The sequence below is a fragment of the Scyliorhinus torazame genome, chromosome 6, assembly GCF_047496885.1.
Source record: "Scyliorhinus torazame isolate Kashiwa2021f chromosome 6, sScyTor2.1, whole genome shotgun sequence".
Classification (NCBI taxonomy): Eukaryota; Metazoa; Chordata; class Chondrichthyes; order Carcharhiniformes; family Scyliorhinidae; genus Scyliorhinus; species Scyliorhinus torazame.
The window spans coordinates 218,970,986-218,986,762 of record NC_092712.1 but is presented as its reverse complement, the minus strand read 5'-3'; the positions used below and the strand labels follow the sequence as shown (position 1 = coordinate 218,986,762).

Here is a 15,777-nt window from a genome sequence, read left to right as displayed (position 1 = left end):
GTCGTATCGGGCAGCCGTTCGGCCCGCCGATTCCAGCGGCCCACGGCCGGCGCCGCACCAAACGCGCCGGCGCAAAGGGCGCCGATTCTCCGCACTTCGGAGAATCGCGCTCCGGCGTCGGGGCATTGTGGCACGGTTGCGGCGATTCTCCGGCCCGGCGCAGGGCTCGGAGAATCGCCCCCCAGGGAGAGGGACTGTGAGGTTCTTGAACAGTTTGACATAGGGAGTGAGGAGGTTTTGGCGGCTTAAAAATGGATGAATCCCCAGGTCCGGATGAGTTGTATCCCAGGCTGCTGTGGGAGGCAAGGGAGGAAATACCAACAGCTCTGATCCAAATGTTTAATTCCTCTCTGGCCACAGGGGAGATGCCAGAGGATTGGAGGACAGCTAATGTGGTTCTACTTTCCAAAAAGGGTAGTCGAGATGAACCAGGGAATTACAGACCACTGAGTCTCACATCAGTGGCAGGGAAACTATTGGGCAAATTTCTGAAGCAGAGTATTAATCACCACTTGGAGAGGCAAGGTTTGATCAGGGACAGTCAGCAGGGCATGGAGCTCATGACTAACCAATTTGATTGAATTTTTTGAGGTGGTGATCTGGTGTCTAGATGAGGATAGTGCAGTTAATGTAGTTTATATAGATTTCAGCAAAGCCTCGGACAAGGTCCCACATGGGAGACTGATAAAGAAGGAAAAAGCACATGGGAGCCAGGGTAACTTGACAAATTGTATCCAAAACTGGCTTTGTGGTAGGAGGTTGTTTATTTGACAGGAGTCCGATGTCCAGTGGCGTACCACAGGGATTAGTGCTAGGTCACTTACTGTTTGATAAATATTAAAAAATACAAATACAGATGAGAAAGTGGGGGGGGGGGGGGGGGGTGGTGATAAGTAAGTTTGCGGATGACATGAAGATTGGCAGTGTGGTTGATAGTGAGGAGGAAGGTCTAAGGTTGCAGGAAGATATAGATGGGTTGGTCAGATGTGCAGATCAGTGGCAGATGGAATTTAACCTTCAAAAGTGCGAGGTATTTCACTTTGGAAGGAATAACACGACAAGGCAGTGCTCAACTAATGGCAGGACATAGGAAGCTCAGAGGAACAGAGGAATCTTGAGGTGCTGATCCACAGATCCCTGAAGGTGGCAGGACACGTTACTTGCCTTTATCAGTCATGACATACAAGAGCAGAGAGGTTATGTTGGAACTGTAGAAAACTTTGGTTATGCCAAAGTACTGTGTGCACTTCTGGTTGCCTCACTATAGGAAGAATGTGAGCACTGGAAAGGGTACAGACCAGGTTCACCAAGATGTTGCCTGTGATGGAGCATTTGAGCTATGAAGAGAGGCTGGATTAGCTCAGGTTGTTTTCCTTAGAGCCGAGAAGGCTGAAGGGGGACCTGATTGAGGGGTATGGACAGGGGGTATGGGAAGCAGCTGTTCCCCTTAGTTGAAGGGCCAATAGCGAGGGGGGCATAATTTTATGGTGAGGGGCAGGAGGCTTAAAGGAGATTTGAGGAAAATGTTTTCACTCAGAGGGTGGTGGAAATTGGAATGCACTGCTTGTGAGGGTTGTAGAGGCAGGAAACCTCACAACGTGGAAGAGCACTTGGAAGTGTCATAGCATTCAAGGCTTTGGACCAAGTGCTGTAAAATGGGATTAGTGTAAATTTATGGCAGTTTTGTCAGTGCAGAATTGATGGGCTGAATGGCCTACTCTGTACTGTATGACTATAATTTTGTGCTTTGCAGACAATGAATTGCTGCGTATCAATGTATGTCACTTCTCGCAAGCATGAATGAGTCCCATGACGAGCTTGACTGATTATCTTAAACTGGTTGCTATTGTCGTAGCTACATTAAAGAATGTTAAAAAGTTCCAGCAGAGAAAACAATATCAGTTTCTTTCCCCTACGCTCGATCCAGCGAAGCAGTCACCAGTATGACACGTAATTTGGTCCACTTAACGAGGCCCCACGGGCTTCATGGTGCAAATGATGGTCTCGCCAGCAAATTTGCCAGCCAGCTCCCTGCCAACAAGGGAAAGCAACATTTAAACAGATCCCGCAGAGAAAACAACACACAGCTCGCAGCCATGCCATCAAGGAGACCAGCCCCAAGATTCGGGGATGCCAACCTGGCCAGATTGTTGGACATGGAGGAGTGCTGATAGGATACCCTGTTCTCCCGAGGGGCTCGGAGGATCATCTAAAGGGCAGCCAGTGTCGCCCGGGAGGGAGTGGCAGTGGCCGTCAGCTCAGGGAGCATCACGAGGTGGACAGGCATTCAGTGCCGCAAGATGATTAACGACCTCCACCGGGCTGCATGGGTGGGTTGACACCAGCCCCACCTGCCTGCCACCCACCCACACCACCCTCCGCCATGCAACTGGCACGAGCCCTGCCCAGCACCAGACCATGCCCCTGCCCACCCATGCCCAGCAGTGCTACCGATGCCTGGCACCCTGCCCCCCCCCCCTCGACGATGAACGATGTGTGCGGCTCACAATGCCCTCTGTGTCCCCGCAGGAGAACTTGGTCCACAACAGATGGGAGAGGGCAAGAGTCCTCACTGCCAATGAGGAATGGGCCTTGTAGGTCATGGGGGTGGCCGAGGACAGATCGGTCACGGCCATAGAGGTTGGCATATGGCGCAGAGGTGAGGATCCACCGGCCACCACCCAGATGACCTGCCACACGCGAGTTGTTAATGCCATACAGAATGATCCTTCCCTGATCACGTCCATTATCTCGCAGGATGCCCATCCAACAGTGCCAGTCCATTAGCAGTGGTTCTCCCCCGAGCCTCGCAAGTACACCTTGGAGGGGTGCTCCGAAGAGACCATCATATCTGTGGCACAGCAGTGTGTGCAGAGTAATAGTGGTCAACACGCTTCTGGACACATTCTGGTGAGCACCAAACAGATGCTGATGTACATCCGGTGGAGGCAGGAACGCCAGGGCGAGACAGCAGTCAGAGAACTGCTGGATCCCAGGACCTAGCTGGGTCTCAGTCAGATGCTGAACCTCTGGACCAGGTTTACACAGAGCTGATGCAGTCGACAGGGTGCAGCCTTGATATTCAGAGGGGGATGTCAGCGATACTTTGTAGCCAATTGGAAGAGACTTAGAGGCCACGCGCGCAGGAGATACCGCCGGCAATGCGCGGCACTGAGGGCAACGCTGCTCGGGTGGCGACCGCCATGGAGAGCCTTGTGCACAATGTCAGCAGCATGAGTGGAGATGTTGAAGATGTGGCTCAGTCAGTGACGGCCATGGCTGAGGGCTTCGGCAGCATGTCCGACTCACTGAGGGACATGCCCCAGTCCCACGCAGAGTATGCCCCAGTCTCAGATGGGCATTGCCGGTACACTCCCAGTCTCAGGTGGGCACTTCCAGGGCACTCCAGAGCATGTCCCAGTCACTGAGGAACATGGCCGAGGGTCCCGACAACATGTTGCAGACATTGGGAGCCACCAGGGATGGCAGAGCCAGATGACTCCGAGGCAGCTGAGGATCAATCCAGCTGCCCCTCCGCCCCGAAGTAAAACAGGAAAGGTGGCCAATCCATGGCTTACAAGGGAAGTTAGAGATAGTATTCAATCCAAGGAAAAAGCATACAAATTGGCCAAGAAAAACCACAGGCGTGAGGATTGGGAGTAGTTTACAATTCAGCAAAGAACCAATGGGTTGGTTAAGAAAAGAAAAATAGAGTACAAGAGTAGACTTGCAGAAACATAAAAACTGACTGCAAAGGTTTCCATAGGTATGTTTAGGGAAAAAGATTGAAGACAAACGTAGGTCCATTACAATCAGAAGCAGGGGAATGTATAGTAGGAGGCAAAGAAATGGCTGAGCAACTAAACACATAGTTTGGTTCTGTCTTCACAAATGAGGACACAAATCAGATACCAGAAATGTTGGGGAATGCAACATTTAGTGAGAGGGAGGAACTGAAGATGATCAATATTAGCAGGGAAATTGATGGGCCTCACCCTAATGTAGGGCTTGAAGGCTGATAAATCCCCAGGGCCTGATAATCTTTATCCCAGAGTACTTAAGTGGCACTAGAAATAGTGGATGCATTGATGGCCATCTCTCAGGAGTCTATAGACTCTGGAACAGTTTCCTCAGATTGGAAGATAGCTAATGTAACCACACTATTTAAAAAGGGAGGTAGAGAGAAAACAGAGAATTATAGGCCAGTAAGCCGGACGTCGGTAGTGAGGAAAATTCTAGAATCCATTATTAAAGATTTTATAGCAGAGCACTTAGAAAATAGGCAGGATCTGACAAAGTGGGCATGGATTTATGAAGGGGAAACCATGTTTGACAAATCTACTGGAATTCTTCGAGGATGTAACTTGTAGAGGTGACGAGGGGGAGGCAGTGGATGTGATATATTTAGACTGTCAGAAGGCTTTTGGCAAAGTCCCTCATAAGAGTAGTGTGTAAAATTAAAGTGCATGGAATTAGGTGTAATGTCTTGAGATGGATAGAAAACTGGCTGGCAGACAGGAAACTCAGGGCACGATTCTCCGGCCTCGTTGTGCTCTCGCTCGAGTGAAACGAGGTGGTAAACAGCAGGTGAGGCAGAAAATGAGAACCATGCCGGGCGCCAATCAGGATTCCGCCGTAGTGTGGCAAGAAACCAATTACCGTCACTTAAGCCCCATTTTTCCAATTAACGGGAGTCACCCCACATCCAACGGTCTCCCGTGATTCAGCGGCCTCCCCAGCAAGTGGTCACACTGGCGCCGATTAGTAGTTCATTTGAAAAACGTGAACCTGGCGGATGGGCTGCTGCAGGGTGTCAAGGAGGTGAGGAGCCACCTTCACTCACAGGCAATGAGGCCGGGTGCACTGGGCATGCTGCCCGTGCTTGCGGGTGGGATGGGGGGGCAACCGGGGGGGGGGGGGGTGCAGCCCTAGTTGGAGGTGGGCCGCTATTGGGGGGGGGGGGGGGCCGGGCGGGAGGTTGGGGGGGGGGGGGCAGGGGCGGATGTGCAAGGGTCCGCTATACTGACCCTGTACCATGCCAGGGGCAACCCTACCCCCTTCACGTCTGCCCCACCGACCACCCGTAACTCCCATTGACATCAAAGGCCTCTGGCCATGCGGCTGAAGGCTACTGCCAATGGGGAATTGACAATCGTGGTTAAGTGAGCACTTCACACATTGCACGTGGATCCCCATGGAGGGTGTGCCATGTAGCATGTGGGGCTCACTGCCTAGCATCCCAATCACATCTTGATGCATGGACACTCTGCTTGAACACTATGAGAGACTGCATCACAGACGCCAACCTTCGAATACCCAGGGGATGGGCTCCAGCCCCGGGCACATGTTCGCGGCCGGGATTGAGTGGGCAGGGCATGTCAGATGGGCGGTCGGGGGTAGGGCGTGTGATTGGTGTTGGCCCACATTGCAAAACAAAGGGCCAGAGGCATCATACTGGTTGTGGTGAGGATATTTTAATGTTCCCAGTACAAGTGTACACTCCTGCCCCACTGTCCCGATGGTGCTGCCCCACTATCCCCACCCTCACCTCCCCAAACTCTCACATTGCCCCCACCGCCCAATACACACTCCACTTCTTACCCCCCCAGCTATCCGCTGTGCCCTCAGTGATCCTCGAAGTGCTTGGCCTTCCTTGCTCGACCTCTATGTCTAGGTTTATCGAGGGGGAGGCAGCTAGCTGCTAACCACGTCCTGTGGTCTTTGATACTCCTTGCAGGCGTTCTCTGGGAGTTCTGGGGCCAGAGGGCCCCGGTGCACTTGTCAACGCACATGCACTGCCGTGCCGCCCTGTTCCGGGTGCTGGATACGAGACGCGGCCTCATCAGAGGGGTGGAGTTCGGGAGAGCTGGTGGCCACCTTTGCCAGTCCATAGGATGGGTCTGGGTTGCCACCCAGCACCCTCTCCTCCCAGTTGGTGCCCATAGGGCCTAGGAGAGGATTGATCCCTGGCTGCCTCTGCATCATCTGGCTCTGCAAGCCTGGAGGCTCCCCAATGTCTGCACCACGTTGACGCCCTTGGAGATGCTCTTCAGTGATTGGGACAAGCTCCGCAGCGCTTCGACCATTCCCATCTGAGAGCGGGATATGTCCCACAGCACCTCATCAAGATCAGCCTAGTACTGGGTCATGTCCCCAAGTGAGTTGGACATTTTGACAAAGCCCTCAGCCATGACCGTCATTGACTGCGCGATGTCTTCGACACCTTCACTCATACTGTCAACGTCGTTCACCTGGCTCTCCACTGCGGTTACCACTCTAGCAGTGTTGGCCTCGATGCCACGCATTGCTGGCGACATCTCCTGCGTCCGTAGCCTCTGCAAACCCTCCAATCGGAAATGGACCTCCTGAAGTGTCGCTGAAATCTCCCTTTAGATGAACCTGTTCCAAAGGCTCAGCATCTGACTGGGACCCAGATTCGGTCCTGGGATCCAGCAGCCCGCCGACTGCTGTCTCGCCTGGGTGTTCCTGCCTCCACCTGATGTACATCAGCGAATGTGTGGTGTTCATCAGATTGTGCCCCAGAAGCCTGTCCACTAATGTTGCCCACTGAGATGTGTGTATCTGTGCTGGTGGAGGGAGGGCATGACAGTTGTGACGCATCTATTGTGGCATCCTCGGAACTCTCCTCCGAGGTGGTCTCATGCAAAGAAGGGGAAGGGGCTAACCCGGATGTGCTGGCACTGTTGCCTGGAGGACCTGCAGGCGAAATAACACATGGTCAGTGGGAGGAATGGGTCAGTCTGTATAGCATTAAGAACTGGCGTTTGAAATCCATCCAGGTGGGGCCCGGTGGATCCTCAACTCTGTGGCGTGTGCCAACCTCCGCATTGGTTACTGCTCTGTCCTCCATAACCCCCTATACCTCCAGGGCCCATTCCTCGAAGGTCGTGAGGGTTCTTATGTCTGGCACCCCTCCGCCAGACTAGCCCGCTCCCAGATACAGAGAGGGCAGCGTTAGCCACATGTGCGGTTCACATTGGTGGAGGGGGGGGGGGGGCGGGGGTGGGGGGGGGGGGGGGGGGTTGGGGTGATGGAAGGGCTGGAGTGAAGGGCAGGGGGTGAAGGGTGGCGTGGGGGGGGCAGGTGAAGGGTTGGGGGGCGGGGGGCATAGGTGCCAACTCACCCATGCTGCCCAGTGTAGGGCATTGACCTTGCGGCACAGGTGGCCTGTCCTCCTGGTCATGCTGCCCGAGCTGACGGCCACTACCACTTCATCCCAGGCAACATTGACTGCCCTGTGGCTCACTCTCCAGGATCCTCGGGGGAACAAACATCCCTCCTGGCCACCACCATATCTAGGAGCCTCCCAATGTCCGCGTCTCCAAGCCGGTTGTCTCAGTGTCATGGCTGTGAGCTGAGTGGGGTAAGTTGTGCAAGTGCTGTTTGACCTTGTTCGTGGGGGTTGGCGTGAGCAGTCCCGGCGAATCGGCTGGCAAGCCCTCAATTGCAATGTGAAGCCCTTATGGCCTCATTAAGTGAAGCAATTAATGTTGAATAATGTTGCCGGCGGCAGAAAAGATACCACACTTCGAAATAGAAACCTTTTCCGATAATCATGCCCAAAGCGTAGGAAGTAACATGTCTTTTTCAAAGTGGCAGGCAGTGACGAGTGGGAGACCGCAGGGATCGGTGCCAAGACCCCACAATATATATTCACAACATATATCAATGGTTTAGACGAGGGGACAAAATGTAATATCTCCAATTTTGCAGAAGACACAAAGTTGGGTGGAAGGGTGAGCTGTGAGGAGGATGCAGAGATCCTTCAGTGTAATTTGGACAGTTGAGTGAATGGATAAATGAATGGCAGATGCAGTATAATTTGGAGAAATGCAAGGTTATCCACTTTGGTAGCAAAAACAAGAAGACAGCCTGTTATCTGAATGGCCATAAATTAGAAGAGGAGAATGTACAATGAGACCTGGGTGTCCTCGTGCACCAGTCACCGAAGGCAAGTATGCAGGTACAGCAGGTGGTAAATAAGGCAAGTGGTATGTTGGCCTTCAGAGCTAGGAGATTCGATTTCAGGATCAGGGGTGTCTTGCTGCAATTATACAGGGCACGCTTGGAATATAGTGTGCAGTTTTGGTCTCCTTATCTGAGGAAGGATGTTCTTGGAGGCCAGGAGGAAGGTTTACCAGACTGATTCTTAAGATGGTGGGACTGATGTATGCGGAAAGATTGAATTGGTTAGGATTGTAGTTGCTGGAGTTCACAAGGATGAGGGGGGAACTCATAGAAATCTATAAAATTCTAACAGGACTAGAGAGGGTACATGCAGGAAGAATGTTTCTGATGTTGAGTGTGTCCAGAACCAGGGATCACAGGATACGGCGTAGACCTTTTAGGAAAGAGAAGAGAAATATATTCATCCCAAGAGTGGTCAGCCTGTGGAATTTGGGAAGTAGTTGAGGCCAAAACATTGCACGTTTTCAAGAAGCAGTTAGATGTAGCACTTAGGGCAAAGGGGATCAAAGGATATGGGGGAAAAGCAGGAGGCGGCTATTGAGTTGGATGATCAGCAATGATCACAATGAATGACAGAGCAGATTCGTAGGGCCGAATGGCCTCCACCTGCTCCTGTTTTATTTCCATGAAACCGATCCTTTATTTGAAAATTGCAAGTTTCCAGGTTTCCAAGAACATATTTAATACTAAAATTGAAAGACCTTTTCGTAATTATTCTTTTCAAGAATACCACAGTAAATGCCACACCATCACCAACAGTCTGTCCTGGTCCACTCACGTTGATGCAAGTCAAGAAAGCCCAACAACATCTCTACTTCCTGCAGAAGTTAAAGAAATTTGGCATGTCTGCATCGACTCTCACAACCTTCTACAGATGTGAGATTGAGAGCATCCTATCCGGCTGCATCACAGCCTGGTATGGCAACTGCTCAGTCCAAGATCGCAATAAACTGCAGACTGTGGGGAACTCAGCCCAACGCATCACACAAACTTGCCACCCCCACATTGATTCTGTATACACCTCTCGTTGCCTCAGGAAGGCAGACAGCATTATCAGAGACCCCTCCCAGCCAGGCATTGTCTTCTTCCAGACCCTTCCGTCAGGCAGAAGGTACAGAAGTCTGAAGACTCGCACATCCAGACATAGGAACAACTTCTTCCCCACAGCTACAAGACTCCTCAACGACTACCCCTCGGACTGATCTGTTCCCTGTAAGAACACTATTCACAACGCCCTATGCTGCTCTTGCTCATGTATTTGCTTTGTTTGGCCCCTTGTTCCACACTGTAATCAATCACTGTTTGTCATTGTACCCTTTGTCAATGTTCTCTGTTGATTATTCTTTTGTCTACTATGTACGTACTGTGTACGTTCCTCAGCCGCAGAAAAATACTTTTCATTGTACTTCGGTACATGTGACAAAATAAATCAAATCAATCAATCAAATCAATCAATCACTGCAAGTAAAAAAACTTGAAAATTGAGGCAACATAAGAGGAAACGATATTGCTCCTCTTACTGACAAATTCCAGATTTTTTTCATCTGAAAGGTAAAAACAATTACTTAAGTCAAGATTGATAGGTTGAAGGTGAAGTTTCAAAAAATGGAATCTCTACTCTTCTAAATTAATCTAATTCAGAGTTGAATATGTGACTCAGAGAATTTTATTTAAAAACAGAGGGAAGGACTATGGAAGCAAAAGCAAATTGCTTGGAATTCTCTCCTTTGGCATCATGGAATCATGTTATGCTTATATTTAATTCAATTTCCATTCTAATGCAAGGCAAGAAATTTACTATGGAAGAGTAAAATAATCCGAGAGAGCACACAGACATCTAATGCCCTGGGTGCTAGAACCAAGTTATTATGAATATAAAATGCAAAATTGTAAATGCAAAAAATTCAAAACCATATCAACATTGCTGGAAGCATAAAGCAGGTTCATCATGGAAAGAAAACAAATACAGGTTTCAGATAAAACCTGAATAAAGGTCTGAATCTAAACTGGGAACTTGGTAGTATTCTCGCCTTAGAGTTCGAAGGCTGTGAGTTTGAGTCCCAGTCTAGGACTTGAGCACAACAATCTAAGCTAATGTTCCAACGCAATGCAGCTGGAGCGTGGCACCATTAGAGGTCCTCGGCTGGATTCGCCGATTCCCGACGCTGAAATCGCGTTCGGCGACGGGGCGGAGAATCCCCGATGACGACGGAATTGAGGGTGGAGCCGCTTTCGAAATGCCCCGCCCCCTGAAAAGCACTGTACTCTAGGAGTACAGCGCACGCCGTATCGCGTCCCGCGATGCTTTGTCCCTGAACTGCCGAGTTCCTGACGGCGTGGGACACATGTGGTCTCACCCGTCGGGAACTCTGTGGCAGCTGCAGACTCAGTCCAGCGCCGCCACAGTAGGGGGGAGGGCTGATCAGTGGGCGGGGGGGGGCATTATTCGGGGCTGGGGGCACTGTGGGAGTTCTGTCCGGGGCGCCCGAGCCGGTCGAAGGGGGGGGGGGGGGTACTCTTTTTGGGCGACCGGTCTGTGGGCTGCGTCCGCCAAGGAGCACGAGGTAGCTGCTGCAGGCCGCTGCCGTGCGCATGCGTGGCCACTGACCCAGCAATGCCTCGTGGAACACAATCGACTCCAACGAAAGACAGTGCAGGTTCGCCGGGTCCATGATTGACACTCGGGAGGCTGACAAGCTGCAGTCGCATATACACATTACAATCCCCACACACACTCATCCAAGCCAACAAGATGGCACTGGTTGCGCTGGAGCATACCTACGCCACCGATGGGTTGGCTGGGGCCAGAGGGTACCTAGGGGAGTGCCCTAGGGGTCACCTTCATAATCTTCCTCTTCTGGCTCATCGTCTGATTCTTCACTTGCATCCGATGTCCCACTAGCGTGTAATTCCACCTGGTTATCGGTTGTGTCACTCGTAAGTGAACCAACACATCGATTGGCGCTGTGAATCCTTTCCACAAGATTCAGCATTAAACATGCATCAACACCTAGTAGAGACGATTTATTGGCATCAACTGTTTCAAATTACACTGGCAGGTGGATATCAATGTTGCTTACTGTTAGATAACACAATCCTCTTGTGCCAATGATTTTGCCGTTGTAGTCCCTCAATTGGCATTTAGTAGCTTTAATTCGAGGACACTGTACTTTAGAGAGGTCTAATTCCGTGATCAAATTAACATGAGCTCCAGTATCCAACTTGAAAAAAACTTTGGAGCCATTTACTCTTAATGGTACATTCCAATCTTTTTTTATATGAACAGATGACATCTGCTTTAAATGTCGTGTTTCAGCAATATCAATCTTGTTGACTGCACCAACAAAGAATGTGTCTTCTAAATCGTATTGTCGTGCCTCAACATCGGAATGAGAAATTTCTTCTTCATTTGATCCATTTTGCACACTTCTAATCTTCATGGCATTGTTAAAAAAGCTTTTGGTTTTAATCTGCTGCATTTTGTTTTTACTTGAACAGCACTGTGAAGCGTAATGATTAAGTTTGCCACAGCACGGGGCAGCACGGTAGCATTGTGGGTAGCATAATTGCTTCACAGCTCCAGGGTCCCAGGTTCGATTCCGGCTTGGGTCACTGTCTGTGCGGAGTCTGCACATCCTCCCAGTGTGTGCGTGGGTTTCCTCCGGGTGCTCCGGTTTCCTCCCACAGTCCAAAGATGTGCAGGTTAGGTGGATTGGCCATAATAAATTGCCCGTAGTGTCCAAAATTGCCCTTAGTGTTGGGTGGGGTTACTGGTTATGGGGATAGGGTGGAGGTGTTGACATTAGATAGGGTGCTCTTTCCAAGAGCCGGTGCAGACTCGATGGGCCGAATGGCCTCCTTCTGCACTGTAAATTCTATGATAATCTATGATGAGTTCACGCACACTTTCCGATTGTTAGCCATTTTTTTCTCTGGTGGGTGGGGGCCACAACGTGTGCACGCCATGATGCTCATGACATCATGCGCTTGCGCAAAATGGTCAACTTCCAGAACGCATTGATTCTTCAACTGTGCATGAGAAATGGACATCTGGATCGCGCTGATTGTAGTAAGCCACGTTTGTCTTCTTTTGCGCCCTTTTCCCCTGGATTGCATTTCTGCATACTCACTCGCTTGATATAAACTTATTGCATCTTCTAACGATAAATTGTGCTGCCTAAGCAAACACTAACAAAGTTTTTCATTTTTAATACCAAACACGATTTGGTCACTGAGGAGGGAATATGTCAGTGCAGAAAAGTTGCAAGTCTGCGTTTTTAAACGGAGACTTGTGACGAACGAATCTACCGATTTGCCTTCTTGTTGTACCCCGTTTTTAAAACATATATATTTCATATGTTTCATTAATTTGAGCCTTACAATGCAGATCAAACCTTTGTATAACTGCACTAAAGATTTTCTTGTCGTCACTATTTTCAAAGCGAAACGCATTAAACAGTTATATGGCTTGTGGTCCAGCCTCAGTGAGAAACAGCATAATTTTCCGCTGGTCACTGGCTGACTCTAGAGCTGAAGAAGAGAGCTACAACTGAAATGGTTGGTTGCTTAAAACTTCTCCAATTTACATCTAGTTTACCAGAGGTTTTGAACTGTTTGAGAGTCTGCAGACCTTCCATCTCTTTTTGTTTCACTTTGAGGTTCTAGATGCGACGGGCTTGTAGAGGATGATGGGGTTATTTTTCCACAAAGATTTTTTTTTTCTCGGACGATCTTCTTACTAATCTAACTCAACCTAACTGAAAACCTTTAGCAATCACACCTAGTACCGTGTTGTGTTCTTTATTTTTGTTCTTTCAGGATGGCGAAGGTTGTAGTGCTAACGAAGAACAGCAGGCTGTGTTTAATAAACAAAGCTAATTTATTTACACTACACTGAATTAGATTCAAACATATTACTAAGGAATTAGTTAAGTGAAGATGACTACACATCTACACTATTAACTATATTATTAGTTCAACTATCTCACAACTACTCTGTCTTGCTCTCTTCCACTCTCTCCATGTATCTCCATCTAGCTCCCAGAAGTCGTCTTGCTCTCTTCCACTCTCTCAATGTATCTCCATCTATCTCCCAGAGGTCAAGTAGGCATGTGATAATTATATGGTTGCTCTACAGCATCTAGTCACACTCTCTGTCACACTCCCCCGGCGTGGTGGTGGTGGTGGGGGGGTGGGGAGGGGGGGGGGAATTCCGCCCTTGATTTGTGAACTTTGCACTAATGGACTCTCTGGTCTGTTCACCATCTAGTGACTAGAGTAGTAACATTACATTAACCCTTTAAGTGCTTTACAATATCCACATATTGTGACACACCCTACTTAAGCCTACGTCTTCCTGCTATCCCTGTATACCCAGTAACCCCCACCTAACCTTTTGGACACGCAGGAGCAAGTTAACACGGCCAATCCAGCTAACCTGCGCATCTTTGGACTATGGGAGGAAACCGAAGCATCCGGAAGAAACCCCACACAGACAGTCAGTAATGGCTGGAATTGAACCCGGATCCCTGGAGTTGTGAGGCAGCAGTGCTAACCACTGTACCCCATGCCGCCCTCCTTCTAATAAATAGAAGGGAAAATAATAATTTCAGGACAACTCAACTTTTTAGAAAGTAAACACAATGCAGTTCTTGGCCAATTCTACTCAAATAATCTGATTCCCAGTGCTTCTCCATAACCACAACTAGTCGACAAATTAAATAACTGCCATTTTGTATTTTCTACCATGATGAAATTGTGGCACACACAAAGCTTAGCAGCAGCAGCAACCTTGTTGGTAATTTTATGTGGAACAAGTGTTTTTTTTGCTGCTTGCAATGGATGCCATAGAACTACAAAGCTGGTCCAAGTGCACCACATTGCCATTAATTATTATTTGAATAGACTGCAAAAGTTACTTCTGCATTGACAATAGTGAGTTAAAAAATAATCATGTATTTAAGGTTCTAAACTGTTAGTGTGAAGCTCAAGTTGAGTAGACACATGATCCCCTCCTTGAAGAGCACCTTAAAAGCATGCACAGAAAGAATGCAGGAGGATTGGACAGTTGCTTTAGAAATGTTTTGCACTGATGGCGAGGTTCACTTGTGGTTTTCAAAATCAGGAAACAGATGCAGTTGCTGCTGAGGGAAAGGGAGAAGGGCAGGACATGTTCCCAGACATTGGGGGGGGGGGGGTCAGGCACCTGCCAGGATCGTGGGGTAGCAGGAGGGGGCGACCAGGGGATGGGCCGTGGATTAGTGTGTCCAGGCAGAGACCACCATTGCTTCGGCCTACAAGCAGCCATCTTGCTGCGCACCCCACTGGCCATCCACCGTAGCACGTGATTGCGCAGAGTGACACCAGCTGTATGGGTCCCCCATCCCCACCCATCCCTCTCCCACAACCTGGTGCCACACTGCTGGACAGGCATCACGCAGCCCACCCATGGGGGGCACCCACAGTAGTCCCTACAAAGAGGGTGCCAGACGGGGCTGCAGAGCATACTGCTGGCATGGGTAGCGCCAGTAATCGTTACCCACCCCCGCAGTGTCGGGCACCGACTGGGCTAGGGGTGCAGGGGGAACGGTCAGGATTGGTGCAGAGGGGATGGAGGGAGAGAGGGAGGTGGACATGCGGGGGCTGCAGTGTATTCCAACTTTCCTCCGATTCAAACTCCCGAGTTATTTGAATGAGAATAGTGGAACATGCTTAGATTTACAATAGTTCATAGTCTTTGAGAATATGAAACTATGATAATACAGAACAATATTATTTCCTCTGTTCCACCTGCTGACCTGATCAACACATGTGCACATGCCATTCCATTTGACAGGCACTAAACAGACCATGACCTTTACACACACACACATTCTTTCTGTATGCAATGCATTCATTACTGCCAGCTTTCAAACCTACAGAAATTTCAATAAATAAATTTGGATTACACAATAAAGTTATTTTACTGCACTGATGCCTTAATCTTATATAACATGCAGAAATCAGCAATGATTTCCAGATTCCTCGCTTCCCTTCCATTCATTGGTCTTGCTGTATTCCCTACAGTGTAATTCATTTTAAATTAATTCAAGGAATTATCCAGTTAGCTAATCACACTTTTTTGTCCCATGGTAGTTACTTTAAATCTGATGGAATTGCATCCATTCCAGAACTTGTTTGTACCCTTCTCTATAAGAACGTTTAAGAGGAGTTTGATGTATAGATAAAGATATGCACCCATGGCAGGACTCACTGACTTGATTATTTTAATATTCAAATAATTTTTAATACATATTTTAATTAAAGTTAGGCCTCTGTGATAGGGTCATTTTCTTTTTGTTGGTATCATTCATACATATGTAACTTTTTAATGAACGAGCAATGTATCCGAAATGAATTTCTGTATGGACATTTACTGAATATAATTATATCATTTTGAACATATTCACTTTTTTGTTGACATCACTTAAGTATTTTGAAAACACAAACCTGGTAGCTCTTCATAAATGTCATCATCTGTTGCCATTTGGTTGAAATTGTCATCCTTAATTTCTGGATCTATATCATCATACATTTCTTCATCATCTTCTGGGATCACACCAGATTCCCTGTCTATTTAACAAAACAATTAGTGAAATATTTGGTTCTAAAACGCTGAAGAAAACTCAATAAAATAATCAATCAATTCAAGTGATTCCTCTGCATAGCCTTAACAAGGGCAGCATTAGTAGAAGTCTTAAAAGAAAACTGCTTCAGCATTCCACTCAGTATGAGAATGTTTTATGCTAT

General features: G+C 48.6%; 1 protein-coding gene across 7 annotated transcripts in view; it reads right to left on the bottom strand.

Moving 5' to 3' along the window:
* Positions 1-15,777, bottom strand: part of skap2 (src kinase associated phosphoprotein 2) — a 1,200,731-nt gene that overhangs the window by 219,207 nt on the left and 965,747 nt on the right. For all 7 annotated transcript variants that reach the window (XM_072509431.1, XM_072509435.1, XM_072509432.1 and 4 more), the window contains exon 9: positions 15,478-15,600. In XM_072509431.1, the coding sequence (XP_072365532.1) occupies positions 15,478-15,600 (123 nt within the window). The remainder of the gene's footprint in view (positions 1-15,477; positions 15,601-15,777) is intronic.